The sequence below is a fragment of the Eurosta solidaginis genome, chromosome 5, assembly GCF_040869045.1.
Source record: "Eurosta solidaginis isolate ZX-2024a chromosome 5, ASM4086904v1, whole genome shotgun sequence".
In the NCBI taxonomy this organism is placed as follows: domain Eukaryota; kingdom Metazoa; phylum Arthropoda; class Insecta; order Diptera; family Tephritidae; genus Eurosta; species Eurosta solidaginis.
Window position 1 is genome coordinate 822,715 of NC_090323.1, and position 23,444 is coordinate 846,158.

A 23,444-nucleotide genomic window follows, 5' to 3' on the forward strand; every position below is an offset into this window, starting at 1 on the left:
CCAACTATTCGTCGAACTCCTTCCGCGGTACTCACTAAAATTTGTATTTATAACATTCATAAACCCTAGAACTAGTATTGTTTTGCTATACCTGTAATATCAAGGTATCAGTCTATTAAAATGTTTATATATGAACGTATGACAGCAATTGGATGACAAATATTATTTTTAAATATACTGGCACGCAGTCATAACACATAAGTTGCGATGTATAAGTGTTATTGTGAAGTATTTTCAAAGTGGTCTAATAGAGACCATTTTGCATTATTGGATATTGGAGTTATTTATTCAACAGTTTAGCAATACGAACGTTAGTATAAGGATACAAGTAAGCGGAATTTCCCTAAATTCGTTACAATATGTAGAGTCTAACCACTACTGCTGGCCACTAAGTATGGGTCCAGCTTATCACGTATCTATCTAATGTAAACTCCACCAAATAACACTACGCCCGCTGATATCAAAGAGTGGAAGCGATTTAAATTAAGTAAGGCAAACAGAACAATTGAAGCGTCGCATACATATGTAAATATAAATATTAATATTTGTAAGTATGTATGCATTCACCTTTCAAAAAGAGTGTATTAAAACAAACAACTGGCAAGCAAAGACAATTTATGTGCATTCTCAATACGACTACTTACATTCACACACACATACAAATACATATAAATAGAAAGGTACAACAGTTGGTTGCGAATAAAACTAGTGGAAAGGTTGCAATTCTCCCATACTTTGGTAGCGAGAAGAACCTTTGTCTACACATTTTTCGAGGAGGCTATATTTGCACAGAGCTAGAGGAGAATCCAAATAATTCATTAAAAACTAAGTTAGATCTCTGTAATGTACAAATAGAATATAATATAATTTTATAGGTTGTTAAACTTTCAATTACCAGAGCGTTTTAGAATAATGGAAACCAAATAAAATTACAGTCTTGTTTGATGCGCCTTTTTTTTTAAAGGATGACAGTCAGAGCAAATCATCAACAGACATTTTCATTGCAGAAAGTTGAGTAAAAGCTCTCAGAGAAGAAAAATCAACAATGCGCAGAATCTGCATTTCATATTCAACTGCTAAACATTAGCAAGAAATTTGAACTTTTAAAACAATATTTGGACGCTGATCCCTGGGAAGGCAGCACCAAAAGTTCAAAGAAAATGTAGGTAGGTCTTTCGTTTTTGTGGAAACTGAAGCAAGTACCCTCTGGAATCTGTCAAAAGAATTTCCAAAAAATGCCAAGGCGAGAGCGCGAATTTTATGTTGATAGCAGTTCAGTCATTATTCGGTTCTTCTTTGTTAAAGTTGTACCTCAATAAACTGTCGCGTCGCGAAATATAAACATTTCAATGAACGACCGGAAAGGGAAGTGTGAGCGGAAGGCATTTGAGTGGGCGAAGAAAAATTTGTAGCAAAATGTGATGAATAAAGTGAATTACCTGCAGTTACGTTCCGTGAAGCATACACGTAAATATACAAAATGGTGTGCCTAAGATACGAAAGCTTTAGCAGTTAATTTTAAAAGTATGAAATAAAAAAAATTATATATTTTTTGCAAACAAAACTTCGCTCTTTTTGGTTTTATGAAGATATGTGTCAAATTGAATTGATGCAGCGTTCTGGCAGTGCTGGAGCTAATGTGGCTACAGTGGTTCCCATCGTGATGATACCGACTTCAATGGTATCACCAGGCAACGCAGTCTTGACAACAGCAGCGGTAGCCCCACAAAAAACTGTCGACAACGAATTAGAAAACAGCGAGCACATCTATAAGATCCAACCTACACAAGTATTTTCTACATCCGCCTCTAATTCGCATCCAATTGCCCAACACCAACACAGTCCTCTTGGCATCCTCAGTGGTGGCACAAAATTGTTACAACCACAAACACTTTTGATCCCAACTATCGAGCAGCAGCAGCAACAACAACAACCACAACAGCATCAGCAGAGTTCACACCTGCAACAACATCCACAAACTCAGCAACAGATTCCACAAACACAGCTCCAGCAATCATTACCACCTACTCAAAATATAATTTATTCGGGCACAATCACCGCATCGTCCCGGATGCCAGACACAATTGAAAGCGCAACATTACCGCTTAGCTCCGCTCCCGCCAATATTGATGTCAACGTTAATGGGACAGGTATCTTAGTTGGCGGTGAAATTGATTTCGAGGGTAGTGAGTATGGAGGTAGCATATCTGGCACCACCTGTATACCACATTTTCGTTTTGGTGGATGCAGTATGATGCTTCAGCCTACGTTAACTGCTAACAACAATGTAGCTAGTGGACATCACCATCAACACCTACATCCTCATCATCAACAGCAACAACAACATCAAAGTCAAAATCAAGAGCTAGAAGCCGTCGTTGCACTGCTTTTCACAAATGATGGGCACATTTGCTTCAGCGGCAGGTGGTGCAATCAACTCGGCACGCTTCTCTGGAACACTCGGCTCACTAGCCGGAGTGAGTTCAGGACTATCAAATACATTGGGACGCGGCCGGCGGGCTTCGAGCTATCACCGTGGATCTATGCGTCAAACAGCTAAACGTGTTTCATTTAAGGGAGATAATTTAGCACGAGAGGGCATAAAAGGCGAGCAGGAAATACATAGCCATAGCGATGGTGATAGCGTTGATGGAACGGATGCCCTCAGTAATTGCTCATATATGCACTTCAATAACTTTATGGACTACCAGGTGTGTATGCATACCAAATTGTCTGCTTCTGATTCATTTATTACACCCTAACACGTACACAAATATATTGTGTGTACCTGAATACTTAAATGCACATCAAAGATGGCTTGCAAAACCGCTTTTCTGATGAAACTAAGGATATGTTTTTCATCTTTGCTTTTATTTGTGCTTTTTGTATACAAAATAAAACAAAACTGTGCAGAAAAATATTTGACATCTGTTTTCAACTTGCGGCCAAGAATGCTTTAGAGTATTTCTTGTTGGTTGTTAAGCTCGCGTGCAAAACTGAAAAAATGATTTGTATTCAATAACTCACTTAACCGTTATTTGACAATTTTATTTATTTTTATTTTCGCACATTGTTTTTAAGATTTTAACAGGAGGCTGAAAGTGCTTAGAGCTCTGACTTTCCAGCGCTCATTTTCCTTAATATGAGCTCTTGATTGATTCTGCGTATGGTCCGTTTTATAAAGTTACAGTTAATATTGATTAAGCTTTAGTCACCGATCTGGTGGATGATAGAAATGCACATAAAATCTTACGTTTCACGCTTTCAAGTTGTATTGTCCTCCTCTAGCTGCTGAACTTAATTTAAATAATAATCGGAAACAAATTTCCGCAAGTATTCCCCTGAGTTCAGGCTTGAAAAGTACTTAATCTACCAAGTGGCTCATTGGCTTCCATTGCACTATACGGCAACACTCAATTTATTTTGTCAATTGACCAGTAAGAAAGGACAAAGCGTCTGATTTTACTTATTCAAATGAAACTGAAAATATAATTTTTTTAAACTTTCGCATCTGAAAAATTTAATGTTCATCATACGCCCTGTACAACAAATTAAAATGCTGAACATCACATTTTTCAGATTCGAAAGTTTAAAAATTTAAGATTAATACAAATAAAAAAATTGAAAACCTTACGATCCTTGCGAATAAAATATATGTTAGTCGCTTTGATAGGCGTTATCTCTCATAAAAAGTGCAAAAATAAGAAAACCATTTACTAGTTATTGACCCACGACTATTTATAATTTTAGTCGCGAAAAAAAATCTAATTTTAAATATGTTTTTACAAGGCATGCACCTTAACGTTAAGCTAATCGCTTATCAAAAAATTTCCACCGTTTCCGTTGAAACACTTCGAAATATTATCGACTAGCCTTTACCCGCGGCCCCGTCCGCAAGGAAAAAATAAAATATATGTGCTATTCACGTTAGCCTGCTTATCAAGTTATCTGTTTAAAAATTATTTTTGTCTTATGTATTATATTTTTGTAATTTAGTAAAAAAAAAGAACTAAATGAGAAGATAAGCTGAATGGCACGATTTCATGAATAGTACAATACAGTTTTTTCGAATTAAAAAAATACATTTTGTTTTTAAATTAAATTAACTGATATGAAAGGGGTAAAAGAATTACTACTCATAGTTTTTAAATTAAATTAACTGATATGAAAGGGGTGAAAGAATTACTACTCATAGAACAAAGGTGTGAAACTACAATTAGCTAAAACTAAAGAGAATTTTTTAGATGATAATAGTGTAGCTTTTTCGGGTTTTAGTTGATTAAAATATTAAGTGTAATTATAGTTATAACAGTTCCTTACACTATTATAGAACAAAAATGATCCCGACGGGATCCCGGACGGGTCCCGAAAATTATCCAGAAATGATGCCGGAAAGGTCCTCAAATGATCCCCAATAGTCCCGAAAAACGGCTCCCGAAAACCATCCAGAAATGATGCCGAAAGGGTCTCCAAATGATCCCGAATTAGTCGAGAAAAAGTCACGAAATGACCCCGACGGGATCCCGGACGCATCCCGAAAACCATGTAGAAATGATGCCGAAAAATACCCCAAATGATCCCGAACAAGTCCCGAAATGACCCCGACGGGATCCCGAAAACCATCTAGAAATGATGCCGGAAGGTACCCCAAATGATCCGGAAAAAGTCCAAAAATGACCCCGACGGGTCCCGGACGAATCCCGAAAACCATCCAGAAATGATGCCGGAAGGGACCCCAAATGATCCCGAACAAGTCGCGAAATGACCCCGACGGGATCCCGGACGGATACCGAAAACCATTCAGAAATAATGCCGGTAGGTACCCCAAACTGATCCCGAAATATTCCCAAAATGACCCCGTCGGGATCCCGAACGGATCCCCAAAACTATCCAGAAATGATGCCGGAAAGGTCTTCAAATGATCCCCTAATAGTCTCGAAATCACCCTGACGGAATCCCGGACGGATCCCGAAAACCATCCAGAAATGATGCCGAAAGGGTAACCAAATTATCCCGTATTAGTCGAGAAAAAAAGTCCCGAAATGACCCCGACGGTCTCTCGGACGAACCCCGGAAACTATGCAGAAATGATCCCGAAATAGTCCCGAAATGATCGCGACGGGATCCCGGACGGATACCAAACCATCCCGTGATGTGATCCCCGATGTGATCCCGGTAGGTACCCCAAATGATGCGGAAATAGTCCAGAAATGACCCCGTCGAGATCCCCGACGGATCCCGGAAACTATACAGAAAAGGAAAGGTCTTCAAATGATCCCCTAATTGTCCCGAAATTACCCTAACGGGATCCCGGACGGATATAGAAATCCATCCAGAAATGATGTTGAAAGGTTCCCCAAATGATCCCGTATTAGTCGAGAAAAAAAGTCCCGAAATGACCCCGACGGTATCTCGGACGAACCCCGGAAACTATGCAGAAATGATCCCGAAATAGTACCGAAATTATCCCGAACGGATCCCGAAAACCATCAAGAAATGATGCCGGAAGGGACTCCAAATGATCCCGAAAAAGTCGCGAAATGACCCCGACGGGATCCCGGACGGATCCCGGAAACCATCCAGAAATTAATTTATCTCTCAAGGGTACGCAAATGATCCCGAAAATACCCCGACTGGATGCCGAACGGATCCCGAAACCCATCCAGAAATGTTGCCGGAAGGGTCCCTAAATGTTCGTGAAAAAATCCCGAAATGATCCCGGAATAGTCTCGAAAATATCCCAAAATAACCCCGACGGGATCCCGGACGGATCGCGAAAACTATACAGAAATGATCCCGGAAGAGTCCCAAAATTATCCCGAAATAGTACCGAAAAAGTCCCGAAATGACCCCGGCGGGATCCCGGACGTATCCCGAAAACCATCCAAAAATGATCCCGGAAGGGTGTCGATATGACCCCAACGGGATTACATATAAGGCGAAGCTAATTGTAGAACAATTTTAATAAGGCAGCAGGCGCGTTGGAGTGAATGAAGAGTTGCAAAGAAACATACAGGTAAAGCTAATAAAAGCGTGCTAATAAAAACAATTGATGGAGGGCGGATGGCGGGAGGAGAAGTACCGCTGCTCGTTTTTCCAAAATTTTTTAGATCTCGATCTGTATGTGCCAGATACCAAAAAGTATTGATTTAGGAGTAAATTTATATTGAGTTATAACAATTTATAGATTTTACGGCAGAGGGGTTAGAAAGGGGTGGAGGTGTCACTGCTCACTTTGTAAGCCCTCGACTTATTTGACCCATTGAGTCTGTGGTATTGGTGAAGGCCAGTCAGTATACATAAAGTTATAATGTGTAAAAATAATTAAAAAGTAATTGCTCAAAGGGGTCGTGGGACCCCACCCCTCTTTCCATGTTCGAAAAAGATTTCGCTAGTAGACTACTGTCTGTGTCCCAAATTTCATCAAAATCCGTGTAGCCGTTCTGGCGTGATTCAGTCGCAAAGACTAAAAAATATAATAATTAAATTATAACTGTTCGTAAGGGGCGGAGTCCTCCCCCCTTTTGAAAAATATATAGCTAGTAGATCCTTCTAGACTATTGGCTATATGTGTGCCAAATTTCGTCCAAATCCGTCCAGCCGTTCTTGCGTGATTGAGTCACAAAGACAAAGGTCTGGACAAACATCCAAACATCCAAACATCCAAACATCTAAACATCCAAACATCCAAACTTTGCCATTTATAACATACTAGCCTTTACCCGCGGCCCCGTCCGCAAGGAGAAAATAAAATATATGTGCTATTCACGTTAGCCTGCTTATCAAGTTGTCTGTTTAAAAATTTTTTCTGTCAATGTATTTTATTATTTAATACAGTAAAAAAAAAGAACTAACTGAGCTGATGGGCACGCTTACATGAATAGTACAATACACTTTTTTCGAATTAAAAAAAATACATTTTGTTTCTAAGTTAAATTAATTGATATGACAGGGGTGAAATTATTACTACTCATAGAACAAAGGAGTGAAACTACAATTAGCTAAAACCAAAAAGAAGTTTTTAAATGAAAGCAGTGTTGCTTTTTCGGGTATTTAGTTGGTTAAAATATTACAAAAATTTTAATTATAGTTGTAATAGTTCGTTACAGGATTCATTTAAAAATAGAACGAAAAAGCTGTGATATATTAAAGATAAAACATACCGAATTTTAATTACGATTAATTTGCCGTAAATCCACGGCCATGTGTGCTGAATTACCGGTTTCGAAGAGACCTAAAATGATCCCGGAAGTGTCCCTAAATGACACCAAACACGAAATGATGCCGACGGGATCCTGGACAAATCTCGAAAACTATCCAGAAATGATGCCGGAAGGGTCCCAAAATAATTCCGAAGTAGTCACGAAAAGTCCCGAAATGACCCTGACGGGATCCCGGACGGATCCCGAAAACCATCCAGATTTAATTCCTGAACGGTCCGCAAATGATCCCGATATAGTCCGAAAAAGTCCCGAAAAAACTCTGACGGGATCCCGGACAAATCCCGAAAATCGCCCAGAAATTATCCCGGAGGAGGCCCAAAATGATTCCGAAATAGTAGTCACGAAAAAGGCCCGAAATGACCCTGACGGGATCCCGAAAACCATCCAGAAATGACTCTGGAGGGATCCCCAAATGATCCCGGAAAAGTCCACAAACCATCCAGAATTGATCTCTGAAGGTTCCGCAAATGATCCCGAAATAGTCCCGAAAGTCACGAAAAACTCAGACCCATCCCGAAAATCATGAAGAAATTATCCTGGAAGGGTCCCAAAATTACCCCGAAATAACTCTGACGGGATCCCGGACAGATCCCGAAAATCATGCAGAACTGAGCTCTGAAACGTCCCCAAATAATCCAGAAATAGTCGGGAAAAAGTCCCGAAAAAACTCCGTCGGGATCCCGGACAGATCCCGAAAATCACCCAGAAATTATGCCGGAGGAGTCCCAAAATGATTCCGAAATAGTCCCGAAAAAGTCCCGAAATGACCTTGAGGGGATCCCAGACCGATACCGAAAACCATCCAGAATTGATCTCTAAAGGGTCCGCAATTTATCCCAGATAAAGTCGCGAAAAAACTACGAAGGGATCCCGAACAAATCCCGAAAATCATAGAGAAATTATCCCGGAAGGGTCCCAAAATGATCCCGAAATAGTCCCGAAAAGGCGCGAAATAACCCTGACGGGATCCCGGACGGACCCCGAAAACCACCCAGAAATGATCTTTAAGGGCAACTGACCCCGAAATAGTCGTGAAAAAGTCCCGAAATTACCCCGACGGGATCCCGAAAACCATCCAGAAATTATCCCTGAAGGATCCCCAAATGATCCAAGAACAGTCTCGAAACTCCCTGACATTTTCCCGAAAAAGTAAAAAAATAAACCCGACGGGATCTCGGACGGATCCCGAAAACGATCCAGAAATGATGCCGGAAGGGACCCTAAATGATCCCGAAAAATTCCCGAAATTCCCCCGATGGGATCCCGGACGGATCCCGGACCATCCAGAAATGATGCCGGTTGGTACCCCAAAATGATCCCGAAATAGGCCAGAAATGACCCCGTCGGGATCCCGGACGGATCCCCAAAAGTATACAGAAATGATGCTGGAAGGTGAAAAATTCCCTTAAAGAAAGATGAAAAATGAAATGATCCCCTTATAGTTCCGAAATCATCCTGACGGGATTCCCGACGGATCCCGGAAACTATCCAGAAATGATGCCGGAAAGGTTCCCAAGTTATCCCCAAATAGTCCCGAAATTACCCTGACGGTATCCCGGACGGATCACGAAAACCATCCGGAAATGATGGCGAAAGGGTCCCCAAATTATCCCGCATTAGTCGCGGGTTCCGAAATGACCCTGACGGGATCCCCGAAGGATTCCGAAACTATCCAGAAATGATGCCGGAAAGGTTCCCAAGTTATCCTCAAATAGTCCCGAAATTACCCTGACGGTATCCCGGACGGATACCGAAAACCATCTAGAAAAGTGGTCGGAAGATACCCCAAATGATCCCGAAAAAGTCCTGAAATGATCCAGACGGGATCCCGGACGAATCCCGAAAACTATCCATCTAGGTACCCCAAATGATCCCGAAATAGTCCCGAAATGACCCCGCCGGGATCACGGGCGGATCCCGAAAAAGTTCTGAAATGACCCCGACGGGATCCCGCACTGATCCCGAAAATCATCCAGAAATGATGAAGGTAGGTACCCAAATGATCCCGAAATGGTCCCGAAATGATCCCGACGGGATCCCGGACGGATCCCGAAAACCAACCAGAAAATGCCGGAAGAGACCCCAAATGATCCCGCAAAAGTCCCAAAATGACCCCGACAGGATCCCGGACGGATCCCGAAAACCATCCAGAAATGATGCCGGGAGAGACCCCAAATGATCCCGCAAAAGTCCCAAAATGACCACGACAGGATCCCGGAGGGATCCCGTAAACCATCCAGAAATGATGCCGGAAGAGAACCCAAATGATCCCGCAAAAGGCCCAAAATGACCCCGACAGGATCCCGGACGGATCCCGAAAACCATCCAGAAATGATGCCGGAAGAGACCCCAAATGATCCCGCAAAAGTCCCAAAATGACCCCGACAGGATCCCGGACGGATCCCGAAAACCATACAGAAATGATGCCGGAAGAGACCCCAAATGATCCCGCAAAAGTCTCAAAATGACCCCGCCAGGATCCCGGACGGATCCTGTAAACCATCCAGAAATGATGCCGGAAGAGACCCCAAATGATCCCGCAAAAGTCCCAAAATGACCCCGACAGGATCCCGGACGGATCCCGAAAACCATCCAGAAATGATGCCGGAAGAGACCCCAAATGATCCCGCAAAAGTCCCAAAATGGCCCCGACAGGATCCCGGACGGATCCCGAAAACCATCCAGAAATGATGCCGGCAGGTATCCCAAATTATCCCGAAATAGTCCCGAAATGACCCTGACGGGATCGCGGACGGATTCCGAAAACCATCCAGAAATGATGCCGTTAAGGTCCCCAAATGATCCTGTATTAATCGAGAAAAAATTCCGAAATGACTCCGGCGGGATCCCGGACGGATCCCGAAAACCATCTAGAATTGATACCGGAAGGTACCCCAAATGATGCCGAAATAGTCCCGAAATGACATCGACGGGATCCCGGACGGATCCCGAAAACCATCCAGAAATGATGCCGGAGGAGACCCCAAATGATCCCGCTAAAGACCCAAAATGACCCCGACAGGGTTCCGGACGGATCCCGTAAACCATCCAGAAATGATGCCGGAAGAGACCCCAAATGATCCCGCAAAAGTCTCAAAATGACCCCGACAGGATCCCGGACGGATCCCGTAAACCACCCAGAAATGATGTCGGAAGAGACCCCAAATGATCCCGCAAAAGTCCCAAAATGACCCCGACAGGATCCCGGACGGATCCCGAAAACCATCCAGAAATGATGCCGGGAGAGACCCCAAATGATCCCGCAAAAGTCCCAAAATGACCCCGACAGGATCCCGGACGGATCCCGTAAACCATCCAGAAATGATGCCGGAGGAGACCCCAAATGATCCCGCTAAAGTCCCAAAATGACCCCGACAGGGTCCCGGACGGATCCCGTAAACCATCCAGAAATGATGCCGGAAGAGACCCCAAATGATCCCGCAAAAGTCCCAAAATGACCCCGACAGGATCCCGGACGGATCCCGAAAACCATCCAGAAATGATGCCGGGAGAGACCCCAAATGATCCCGCAAAAGTCCCAAAATGACCACGACAGGATCAAGGACGGATCCCGTAAACCATCCAGAAATGATGCCGGAGGAGACCCGAAATGATCCCGCAAAAGTCCCAAAATGACCGCGACAGGATCCCGGACGGATCCCGTAAACCATCCAGAAATGATGCCGGAAGAGACCCCAAATGATCCCGCAAAAGTCCCAAAATGACCCCGACAGGATCCCGGACGGATCCCGTAAACCATCCAGAAATGATGCCGGAGGAGACCCCAAATGATCCCGCAAAAGTCTCAAAATGACCCCGACAGGATCCCGGACGGATCCCGAAAACCATCCAGAAATGATGCTGGAAGATACCCCAAATGATCCCGCAAAAGTCCCAAAATGACCCCGACAGGATCCCAAACGGTTCCCGTAAACCATCCAGAAATGATGCCGGAAGAGACCCCAAATGATCCCGCAAAAGTCCCAAAATTACGCCGACGGGATCCCGGACGGATCCCGTAAACCATCCAGAAATGATGCCGCAGGAGACCCCAAATGATCCCGCAAAAGTCTCAAAATGACCCCGACAGGATCCCGAACGGATCCCGAAAACCATCCAGAAATAATGCTGGAAGAGACCCCAAATGATCCCGCAAAAGTCCCAAAATGACCCCGACAGGATCCCGGATGGATCCCGTAAACCATCCAGAAATGATGCCGGAGGAGACCCCAAATGATCCCGCTAAAGTCCCAAAATGACGCCGACGGGATCCCGGACGGATCCCGTAAACCATCCAGAAATGATGCCGGAAGAGACCCCAAATGATCCCGCAAAAGTCCCAAAATGACCCCGACAGGATCCCGGACGGATCCCGTAAACCATCCAGAAATGATGCCGGAGGAGACCCTAAATGATCCTGCAAAAGTCCCAAAATGACCCCGACAGGATCCGGGACGGATCCCGTAAACCATCCAGAAATGATGCCGGAAGAGACCCCAAATGATCCCGCAAAAGTCCCAAAATGACCCCGACAGGATCCCGGACGGATCCCGTAAACCATACAGAAATGATGCCTGAAGAGACCCCAAATGATCCCGCAAAAGTCCGAAAATGACGCCGACGGGATCCCGGACGGATCCCGTAAACCATCCAGAAATGATGCCGGAAGAGACCCCAAATGATCCCGCAAAAGTCCCAAAATGACGCCGACGGGATCCCGGACGGATCCCTAAAACCATCCAGGAATGATTACGGAAAGGACCCAAACTGACCCCGAAAAAGTCCCGTAATGATCCCGGAAACCATCAAGAATTTATCTCTCGAAGGTACGCAAATGATCCCGAAAGTACCCCGACGGGATCCCGGACGGATCCCGAAAACCATCCAGAAATGATGCCGGAAGGGTCCCCAAATGATCGCGAAATAGTCCCGAAATGATTCCGGAATAGTCCCGAAAATGTCCCAAAATAACCCCGACGGGATCCCGGACGGATCCCGGAAACTATACAGAAATGATCCCGGAAGTGTCCCAAAATGATCCCGAAATAGTCCCGAAAAAGTCCCGAAATTACCCCGGCGTAATCCCGGACCGATCCCGAAAACCATCCAGAAATGATCCCGGAGGGTCTCGATATGACCCTTACGGGATTACAAATAAGGTGAAGCTAATTATAAAACCATGTTAATAAGGCAGTAGGCGCATTGGAGCGAATAAAAAGTTACATAGAAACATACAGGTAAAGCTAATAAAAGCGTGCTAATAAAAACAATTGATGGAGGGCGGATGGCGGTAGTAGAGGAGAGGACCACTGATCGTTCTCCAAAATTGTCTAGATCTCGTTCTGTATGTACCAGATGCCAAAAACTATTGATTTAGGAGAAAATTTATATTGAGTTATAACAATTTATAGATTTTACACCAGAGGGGGAGATAAAGGGGGGTGGGCGGTCGGAGGGTGTCACTGCTTACTTTGTAAGCCCTCGACTTATTTAACCCTTGAGTCTGTGATATTGGTGAAGGCCAGTATACGTAAAGTTATAATGTGTAAAAATTATTGAAAAATAATTTCTCGAAGGGGTAGTGGGACCCCCACCCCTCTTTCCATGTTCGAAAAAAATTTCGCTAGTAGACTACTGTCTGTGTCCCAAATTTCATCAAAATCCGTGTAGCCATTCTGGCGTTATTCAGTCGCAAAGACGAAAAAATATAATAATTAAATTATAACTGTTCCTAGGGGGCGGGGACCACGCCCCTTTTCAAAAATATATAGTTAGTAGATCCTTCTAGACTATTGGCTATATGTGTGCAAAATTTCATCCAAATCGGTCCAGCCGTTCTTGCGTGATTGAGTCACAAAGACAAACGTCTGGACAAACATCCAAACATCCAAACATCCAAACATCCAAACATCTTCACATCCAAACTTTGCCATTTATAATATATATTAGACTAGCCTTTACCCGCGGCCCCGTCCGCAAGGAAAATTTTAAATATATGGGCTATTCGCGTTAGCCTGCTTATTAAAAAAAAAAAATAAATGTAAGGCGCGATAACCTCCGAGGAGATCTAAGGCCGAGCTTCTCTTCCAATTTGCGTCGTGCTCCTCTTGATTTTCCCTACAAATTGACCGGATGGGACCTACATGTTTTATGCCGACTCCGAACGGCATCTGCAAGGCAGACGAGTTTTCACTGAGAGCTTTTCATGGCAGAAATACACCCGGAGCGCTTGCCAAACACTGCCGAGGGGCGACCCCGCTTAGAAAAATTTTCTTCTAATTGAAAAACCTTATTTCTAAAATTTTGATGTTGCTTTGCCCGGGAGTTGAACCCAGGGCATACGGTGTGATAGGCGGAGCACGCTACCATCACACCACGGTAGCCTGCTTATTATCTGTTTAAAATTTTGTTTTCTGTCTAATGCATTTTATTTTTGTAATTGAGTAAAAAAAAAGAACTAAATGAGCTGATAACCTGATAGGATCCCAAATGATCCCGAAATTATCCAGAAAAAGCTACGATATGACCCCAACGCTATCGCGGACGTATCCCGAAAACCATCCAGAAATGCCCCGAAAGGGTCTCCAAAAGTTCCCCGAATAGTCCCAAAAAAACCCGAAATGAGAGCGACACGATTCTAGACGTATCCAGAGAACCACGCAGAAATGATCCCTGAAGGTGTTCCAAAACGATCCCGAAAAGGTTCCGAAATTACCCTGACGGGCTCCCGGGCGGATCTCAAAAACCATCCAGAAAATATCCAGGAAGGGTCCCTAAATTATCCCGACTAACTCCAGAAAAAGTTCCGAAATGGCTCCGAGGGGATCCACGATGGATCGCGAAAACCATACAGAAATGATTCCGGAAGGATTCCAAAATGATCCCGAAATAGTCCGGAATTGACCCAGATGGGATCCCGCACAGATCCAGAAATGATCCCGGAAGGGTGCAAAAACTATCCCGGAAAAGTAACAAAAAATCCCGAAATGGCTCCTACGGCATCCCGGACGGATCCAGAAATGATCTCGGAAGGGTCCCCAAATGATCCCAAAATGGTCCCGAAATAACCCTGATGGATCCGGCAAACCATCAAGAAATTATGCCGGAAGGGTCCCAAAATGATCCCGAAATAATACAGAAAAAGTCACGAAACGACCCCTAGAGGATCCCCAAATGATCCCGTATTAGCCCCGAAAAGGTCCCGAAATAACCCCGACGGGATCCCGGACAAATCCCGAAAACCATCCAGAAATGATGCCGGAAGGAATCCCAAATGATTCCGTAAAAGTCCCGCATTGATTCCGACGGGATCCCGAACGGATACCGAAAATCATTCAGAAGTGATGCCGGAAAGGTCCTCAAATGATCACCTAATAGTCCCGAAATGACCCTTAAGGGGTCATGGACGGATCCCATAAACCATCCAGAAATGATCCCGATATAGTCCCGAAGAAGTCCCGAAATGACCCTGACGGGATCTCGAACGCACCCCTAAATGACCCTGACGGGATCCCGGACAGATCCCGAAATCCATCCAGAAATGATCTTGGGAGGGAACCCAAATGATCCCGAAAAAGTCCCGCAATGATTCCGAGGGGATCCTGATCGGATACCGAAAACCATCCAGAAGTGATGCCGGAAAGGTCCTCAAATGATCACCTAATACCAAAATGACCCTGACGGCATCCCGGACTGATCCCAAAATCCATCCAGAAATGATCTTGGGAAGGTCCCAAAATAATCCCGAAATAGTCTCGGAAAAGTTCAGAAATTACCCTGACGGGTCCCGGACGAATCTTGAAAGCCATCTCTAAACGATCTCGAAAAAGTCCCGAAATGACCCTGACTGGACCCCGAAAGGATCCCGAAAACTATCCAGAAATAATGCCGGAAATGTCCTCAAATGATCACCTAATAGTTCCGAAAAGACCCTGACGGGATCCCGAACGGATCCCGACAACTATCTAGAAATGATGCCGAAAGAGCCCGCAAATGATCCCGTATTAGTTGAGAAAAAGTCCCGAAATGAACCCGACGGGATGCCGGACGAATCCCAAAAACCATCCAGAAATGATGCCGGAAGGGACACCAAATGATCCCGAAAAAGTCCTGCAATAATTCCGACGGGATCCTGAGCGGATACCGAAAACCATCCAGAAGTGATGCCGAAAAGGTCCTCAAATGATCACCTAATAGTCCCAAAATGACCCTGACGGCATCCCGGACAGATCCCGAAATCCATCCAGAAATGATCTTGGGAGGGTCCCAAAATTATCCCGAAACAGTCTGGGAAAAGTCCAGAAATTACCCTGACGGATCCCGGACGAATCCTGAAAACCAATCTTAAATGATGCCGAAAAAGTCCCGAAATGACCCTGATGGGACCCGGAAAGGATCCCGAAAACTAACCAGAAATGATGCCGGAAAAGTCCTCAAATGATCTCCCAATAGTTCCGAAAAGACCCTGACGGGATCCCGAACGGATCCCGACAACTATCCAGAAATGATACCGAAAGGGCCCGCAAATGATCCCGTATTAGTCGAGAAAAAGTCCCGAAATGACCCCGACGGGATGCCGGACGAATCCCAAAAACCATCCAGAAATGATGTCGGAAGGGACCCCAATGATCCCGAAAAAGTCCCGCAATTATTCCGACGGGAATCTGAACGGATACCGAAAACCATCCAGAAGTGATGCCGGAACGGTCCTCAAATGCTCACCTAATAATCCCAAAATGACCCTGAGGGCATCCCGGACAAATTCCGAAATCCATCCAGAAATGATCTTGGGAAGGTCCCAAAATGATCCCGAAATAGTCTCGGAAAAGTCCAGAAATTACCCTGCGGGTTTCCGGACGAATCCTGAAAGCCATCCTTAAATGATCCCGAAAAATCCCCGAAATGACCGTGACGGGATCCCGAACGGATCCCGACAACTATCCAGAAATTATGCCGAAAGGGTCCGCAAATGATCACGTATTAGTCGAGAAAAAGTCCCGAACGAATCCCAAAAACCATCCAGAAATGATGCCGGTAGGTATCCCAAATGATCCCGAAATAATCCCGAAATGACCTCGTCGGCATCCCGAACGGATCCCGACAACTATCCAGAAATTATGCCGAAAGGGTCCGCAAATGATCACGTATTAGTCGAGAAAAAGTCCCGAACGAATCCCAAAAACCATCCAGAAATGATGCCGGTAGGTATCCCAAATGATCCCGAAATAATCCCGAAATGACCTCGTCGGCATCCCGGACGGATACCGAAAATTATCCAGAAATGATGCCGGAAAGGTCCACAAATGATCCCCTAATAGTCCCGAAATTACCCTGATGGGATCCCGGACGGATCCCGAAAACCATCCAGAAATGATGCCGGAAGAGCCCCCAAATGATCCCGAAAAAGTCCCCAAATGACCCCGACGAGATCCCGCGCGGATCCCGAAAACCATCCAGAAATGATGCCGGAAGAGCCCCAAATTATCCCGAAAAAGTCCCCAAATGACCCCGACATACTCCAGAAAAGGTTCCGAAATGGCTCCGAGGGAATCAACGACGGATCGCGAAAACCATACAGAAATGATTCCGGAAGGATCCCAAAATGATCCCGAAATAGTCCGGAAATGACCCAGATGGGATCCCGCACAGATCCAGAAATGATCCCGGAAGGGTCCAAAAACTATCCCGGAAAACTAACAAAAAATCCCGAAATGGCTCCTACGGCATCCCGGACGGATCCAGAAATGATCTCGGAAGGGCCCCCAGATGATCCCAAAATGGTCCCGAAATGACCCAGATGGATCCGGCAAACCATCAAGAAATTATGCCGGAAGGGTCCCCAAATGATCCCGAAATAAAACAGAAAAAGTCACGAAACGACCCCTAGAGGATCCCCAAATGATCCCGTATTAGCCCCGAAAAAGTCCCAAAATGACCCTGATGGGATCCCGAAAGGATTCCGAAAACAATACAGAAATGATGCCTGAAAGGTTCTCAAATGATCCCCTAATAGTCCCGAAATGACCGTGACGGGATCCCGACAACTATCCAGAAATGATGCCGAAAGGGTCCGCAAATGATCCCGTATTAGTCGAAAAAAAGTCCCGAAAGGACCACGACGGGATCCCGGACGAATCCCAAAAACCATCCAGAAATGATGCCGGTAGGTATCCCAAATGATCCCGAAATAGTCCCGAAATGACCTCGTCGGCATCCCGGACGGATCCCGAAAATTATACAGAAATGATGCCGGAAAGGTTCCCAAATGATCCCCTAATAGTCCCGAAATTACCCTAATGGGATCCCGGACGGATCCCGAAAACCATCCAGAAATGATGCCGAAAGGGTTCCCAAATGATCCCGTATTAGTCGCGAAAAAGTCCCGAAATGACCCCGACGGGATCCCGGACGGATCCCGACAACCATCCAGAAATGATGCCGGATGAGCCCCAAAATGATCCCGAAAAAGTCCCCAAATGACCCCGACGAGATCCCGGACGGATCCCGAAAACCATCCAGAAATGATGACGGAAGAGCTCCCAAATGATCCCGAAAAAGTCCCCAAATGACCCTGACGATATCCCGGACGGATCCCGAAAACCATCCAGAAATGATGCCGGAAGAGCCCTCAAATGATCCCGAAAAAGTCCCCATATGACCCCGACGAGATTCCGCACGGATCCCGAAAACCATCCAGAAATGATGCCGGAAGGGTCCCCAAATGATCGCGAAATAGTCCCGAAATGATTCCGGAATAGTCCCGAAAATGTTCCAAAATAACCCCGACGGGATCCCGGACGGATCCCGTAAACTATACAGAAATGATCCCGGAAGGGTCCCAAAATGATCCCGAAATAGTCCCGAAAAAGTCCCGAAATTACCCCGGCGTAATCCCGGACCGATCCCGAAAACCATCCAGAAATGATCCTGGAAGGGTCTCGATATGACCCTTACGGGATTACAAATAAAGTGAAGCTAATTATAAAACCATGTTAATAAGGCAGCAGGCGCATTGGAGCGAATAAAAAGTTAGATAGAAACATACAGGTAAAGCTAATAAAAGCGTGCTAATAAAAACAATTGATGGAGGGCGGATGGCGGGAGTAGAGGAGAGGACCACTGATCGTTCCTCCAAAATTGTCTAGATCTCGTTCTGTATGTACCAGATACCAAAAACTATTGATTTAGGAGAAAATTTAGATTGAGTTATAACAATTTATGGATTTTACACCAGAGGGGGAGATAAAGGGGGGCGGGCGGAGGGTGTCACTGCTTACTTTGTAAGCCCTCGACTTATTTGACCCCTTGAGTCTGTGATATTGGTGAAGGCCAGTATACGTAAAGTTATAATGTGTAAAAATTATGAAAAATAATTTCTCGAAGGGTCGTGGGACCCCCACCCCTTTTTCCATGTTCGAAAAAAATTTCGCTAGTAGACTACTGTCTGTGTCCCAAATTTCATCAAAATCCGTGTAGCCATTCTGGCGTGATTCAGTCGCAAAGACGAAAAAATATAATAATTAAATTATAACTGTTCCTAGGGGGCGGGGACCACGCCCCTTTTGAAAAATATATAGCTAGTAGATCCTTCTAGACTATTGGCTATATGTGTGCAAAATTTCATCCAAATCGGTCCAGCCGTTCTTGCATTATTGAATCACAAAGACAAACGTCTGGACAAACATCCAAACATCCAAACATCCAAACATCCAAACATCCAAACATCTAAACATCCAAACATCCAAACATCCAAACATCCAAACATCTTAACATCCAAACTTTGCCATTTATAATATACTAGCCTTTACCCGCGGCCCCGTCCGCAAGGAGAAAATAAAATATATGTGCTATTCACGTTAGCCTGCTTATCAAGTTGTCTGTTTAAAAATTTTTTCTGTCAATGTATTTTATTTTTTAATACAGTAAAAAGAAGAACTAACTGAGCTGATGGGCATGCTTACATGAATAGTACAATACACTTTTTTCGAATTAAAAAAAATACATTTTGTTTCTAAGTTAAATTAATTGATATGACAGGGGTGAAAGAATTACTACTCATAGAACAAAGGAGTGAAACTACAATTAGCTAAAACCAAAAAGAAGTTTTTAAATGAAAGCAGTGTTGCTTTTTCGGGTATTTAGTTGGTTAAAATATTACAAAAATTTTAATTATAGTTGTAATAGTTCGTTACAGGATTCATTTAAAAATAGAACGAAAAAGCTGTGATATAATAAAGATAAAACATAACGAATTTTAATTACGAATAATTTGCCGTAAATCCACGGCCATGTGTGCTGAATTACCGGTTTCTAAGAGACCTAAAATGATCCCGGAAGTGTCCCTAAATGACACCAAATAGTCACGAAATGATGCCGACTGGATCCTGGACAAATCTCGAAAACTATCCAGAAATGATGCCGGAAGGGTCCCAAAATAATCCCGAAGTAGTCACGAAAAGTCCCGAAATGACCCTGACGGGATCCCGGACGGATCCCGAAAACCATCCAGATTTGATTCCTGAACGGTCCGCAAATGATCCCGATATAGTCCGAAAAAACTCTGACGGGATCCCGGACAAATCCAGAAAATCGCCCAGAAATTATCACGGAGGAGTCCCAAAATGATTCCGAAATAGTAGTCACGAAAAAGGCCCGAAATGACCCTGACGGGATCCCAAAAACCATCCAGAAATGACTCTGGAGGGATCCCCAAATGATCCCGGAAAAGTCCACAAACCAACCAGAATTGATCTCTGAAGGTTCCGCAAATGATCCCGAAATAGTCCCGAAAGTCACGAAAAACTCAGACCCATCCCGAAAATCATGCAGAAATTATCCTGGAAGGGTCCCAAAATTACCCCGAAATAACTCCGACGGGATCCCGGACAGATCCCGAAAATCATCCAGAACTGAGCTCTGAAACGTCCGCAAATAATCCAGAAATAGTCCGGAAAAAGTCCCGAAAAAACTCCGTCGGGATCCCGGACAGATCCCGAAAATCACCCAGAAATTATGCCGGAGGGGTCCCAAAATGATTTCGAAATAGTCCCGAAAAAGTCCCGAAATGACCTTGAGGGGATCCCAGACCGATACCGAAAACCATCCAGAATTGATCTCTAAAGGGTCCGCAATTTATCCCAGATAAAGTCGCGAAAAAACTACGAAGGGATCCCGAACAGATCCCGAAAATCATAGAGAAATTATCCCGTAAGGGTCCCAAAATGATCCCGAAATAGTCCCGAAAAGGCGCGAAATAACCCTGACGGGATCCCGGACGGATCCCGAAAACCACCCAGAAATGATCTTTAAGGGCAACTGACCCCGAAATAGTCGTGAAAAAGTCCCGAAATTACCCCGACGGGATCCCGAAAACCATCCAGAAATTATCCCTGAAGGATCCCCAAATGATCCAAGAACAGTCTCGAAATTCCCTGAAATTTTCCCGAAAAAGTAAAAAATAAACCCGACGGGATCTCGGACGGATCCCGAAAACGATCCAGAAATGATGCCGGAAGGGACCCCAAATGATCCCGAAAAATTCCCGAAATTCCCCCGATGGGATCCCGGACGGATCCCGAACCATACAGAAATGATGCCGGTTGGTACCCCAAAATGATCCCGAAATAGGCCAGAAATGACCCCGTCGGGATCCCGGACGGATCCCCAAAAGTATAAATGATGCTGGAAGGTGAAATGATCCCCTTAAAGATAGATGAAAAATGAAATGATCCCCTTATAGTTCCGAAATGATCCTGACGGGATTCCCGACGGATCCCGGAAACTATCCAGAAATGATGCCGGAAAGGTTCCCAAGTTATCTCCAAATAGTCCCGAAATTACCCTGACGGTATCCCGGACGGATCACGAAAACCATCCGGAAATGATGGCGAAAGGGTCCCCAAATGATCCCGCATTAGTCGCGGGTTCCGAAATGACCCTGACGGGATCCCCGAAGGATCCCGGAAACTATCCAGAAATGATGCCGGAAAGGTTCCCAAGTTATCCCCAAATAGTCCCGAAATTACCCTGACGGTGTCCCGGACGGATACCGAAAACCATCTAGAAAAGTGGCTGGAAGATACCCCAAATGACCCCGAAAAAGTCCTGAAATGATCCAGACGGGATCCCGGACGAATCCCGAAAACTATCCATCTAGGTACCCCAAATGATCCCGAAATAGTCCCGAAATGACCCCGCCGGGATCACGGGCGGATCCCGAAAAAGTCCTGATATGACCCCGACGGGATCCCGTACGGATCCCGAAAATCATCCAGAAATGATGAAGGTAGGTACCCAAATGATCCCGAATTAGTCCCGAAATAATCCCGGACGGATCCCGAAAACCAACCAGAAATGATGCCGGTAGGTACCCCAAATGGTCCCGATATGACCCCGTCGGGATCCCGCACGGATCCCTAAAACTATCCAGAAATGATGCCGGAAAGGTCCCCAAATAACCCCCTAATAGTCCCGAAATTACGCCGACGGAATCCCGGACGGATCCGGAAACCATCCAGAAATGATGCCGGAGGAGACCCAAAATGATCCCGCTAAAGTCCCAAAATGACCCCGACAGGGTCCCGGACGGATCCCGTAAACCATTCAGAAATGATGCCGGTAGGTACCCCAAATGGTCCCGATATGACCCCGTCGGGATCCCGAACGGATCCCTAAAACTATCCAGAAATGATGCCGAAAGGGTCACCAAATGATCCTGTATTAGTCGAGAAAAAGTTCCGAAATGACTCCGACGGGATCCCGGATGGATCCCGAAAACCATCTAGAAATGATGCCGGAAGAGACCCCAAATGATCCCGCAGAGGTCCCAAAATGACCCCGACAGGATCCCGGACGGATCCCGAAAACCATCCAGAAATGATGCCGGAGGAGACCCCAAATGATCCCGCTAAAGTCCCAAAATGACCCCGACAGGGTCCCGGACGGATCCCGTAAACCATCCAGAAATGATGCCGGAAGAGACCCCAAATGATCTCGCAAAAGCTCCAAAATGACCCCGACAGGATCCCGGACGGATCCCGTAAACCATCCAGAAATGATGTCGGAAGAGACCCCAAATGATCCCGCAAAAGTCCCAAAATGACCCCGACAGGATCCCGAAAACCATCCAGAAATGATGTCGTGAGAGACCCCAAATGATCCCGTAAAAGTCCCAAAATGACCCCGACAGGATCCCGGACGGATCCCGTAAAGCATCCATAAATGATGCCGGAAGAGACCCCTAATGATCCCGCAAAAGTCCCAAAATGACCCCGACAGGATCCCGGACGGATCCCGTAAACCATCCAGAAATGATGCCGGAGGAGACCCCAAATGATCCCGCTAAAGTCCCAAAATGACCCCGACAGGGTCCCGGACGGATCCCGTAAATCATCCAGAAATGATGCCGGAAGAGACCCCAAATGATCCCGCTAAAGTCCCAAAATGACCCCGACAGGGTCCCGGACGGATCCCGTAAACCATCCAGAAATGATGCCGGAAGAGACCCCAAATAATCCCGCAAAAGTCCCAAAATGACCCCCACAGGATCCCGGACGGATCCCGTAAAACATCCAGAAATGATGCCGGAAGAGCCCCAAATGATCCCGCAAAAGTCCCAAAATGACGCCGACGGGATCCCGGACGGATCCCGTAAACCATCCAGAAATGATGCCGGAAGAGACCCCAAATGATCCCGCAAAAGTCCCAAAATGACCCCGACAGGATCCCGGACGGATCCCGTAAACCATCCAGAAATGATGCCGGAAGAGACCCCAAATGATCCCGCAAAAGTCCCAAAATGACGCCAACGGGATCCCGGACGGATCCCGTAAACCATTCAGAAATGATGCCGGAAGAGACCCCAAATGATCCCGCAAAAGTCCCAAAATGACGCCGACGGGATCCCGGATGAATCCCTAAAACCATCCAGGAATGATTACGGAAAGGACCCAAACTGACCCCGAAAAAGTCCAGTAATGATCCCGGAAACAATTAAGAATTTATCTCTCGAAGGTACGCAAATGATCCCGAAAGTACCATCCAGAAATGATGCCGGAAGAGACCCCAAATGATCCCGCAAAAGTCCCAAAATGACCCCCACAGGATCCCGGACGGATCCCGTAAAACATCCAGAAATGATGCCGGAAGAGCCCCAAATGATCCCGCAAAAGTCCCAAAATGACGCCGACGGGATCCCGGACGGATCCCGTAAACCATCCAGAA

General features: G+C 45.4%; 1 protein-coding gene across 1 annotated transcript in view; it reads left to right on the forward strand.

Moving 5' to 3' along the window:
- The first annotated feature begins 1,300 nt into the window (after positions 1-1,300).
- LOC137251795 (dipeptidase 1) overlaps positions 1,301-23,444 on the forward strand; it is a 45,012-nt gene continuing 22,868 nt past the window's right edge. Inside the window, exon 1 of the mRNA XM_067786657.1 lies at positions 1,301-2,711. Within this exon, the coding sequence (XP_067642758.1) occupies positions 2,397-2,711 (315 nt within the window). The 5' untranslated portion in view covers positions 1,301-2,396. The remainder of the gene's footprint in view (positions 2,712-23,444) is intronic.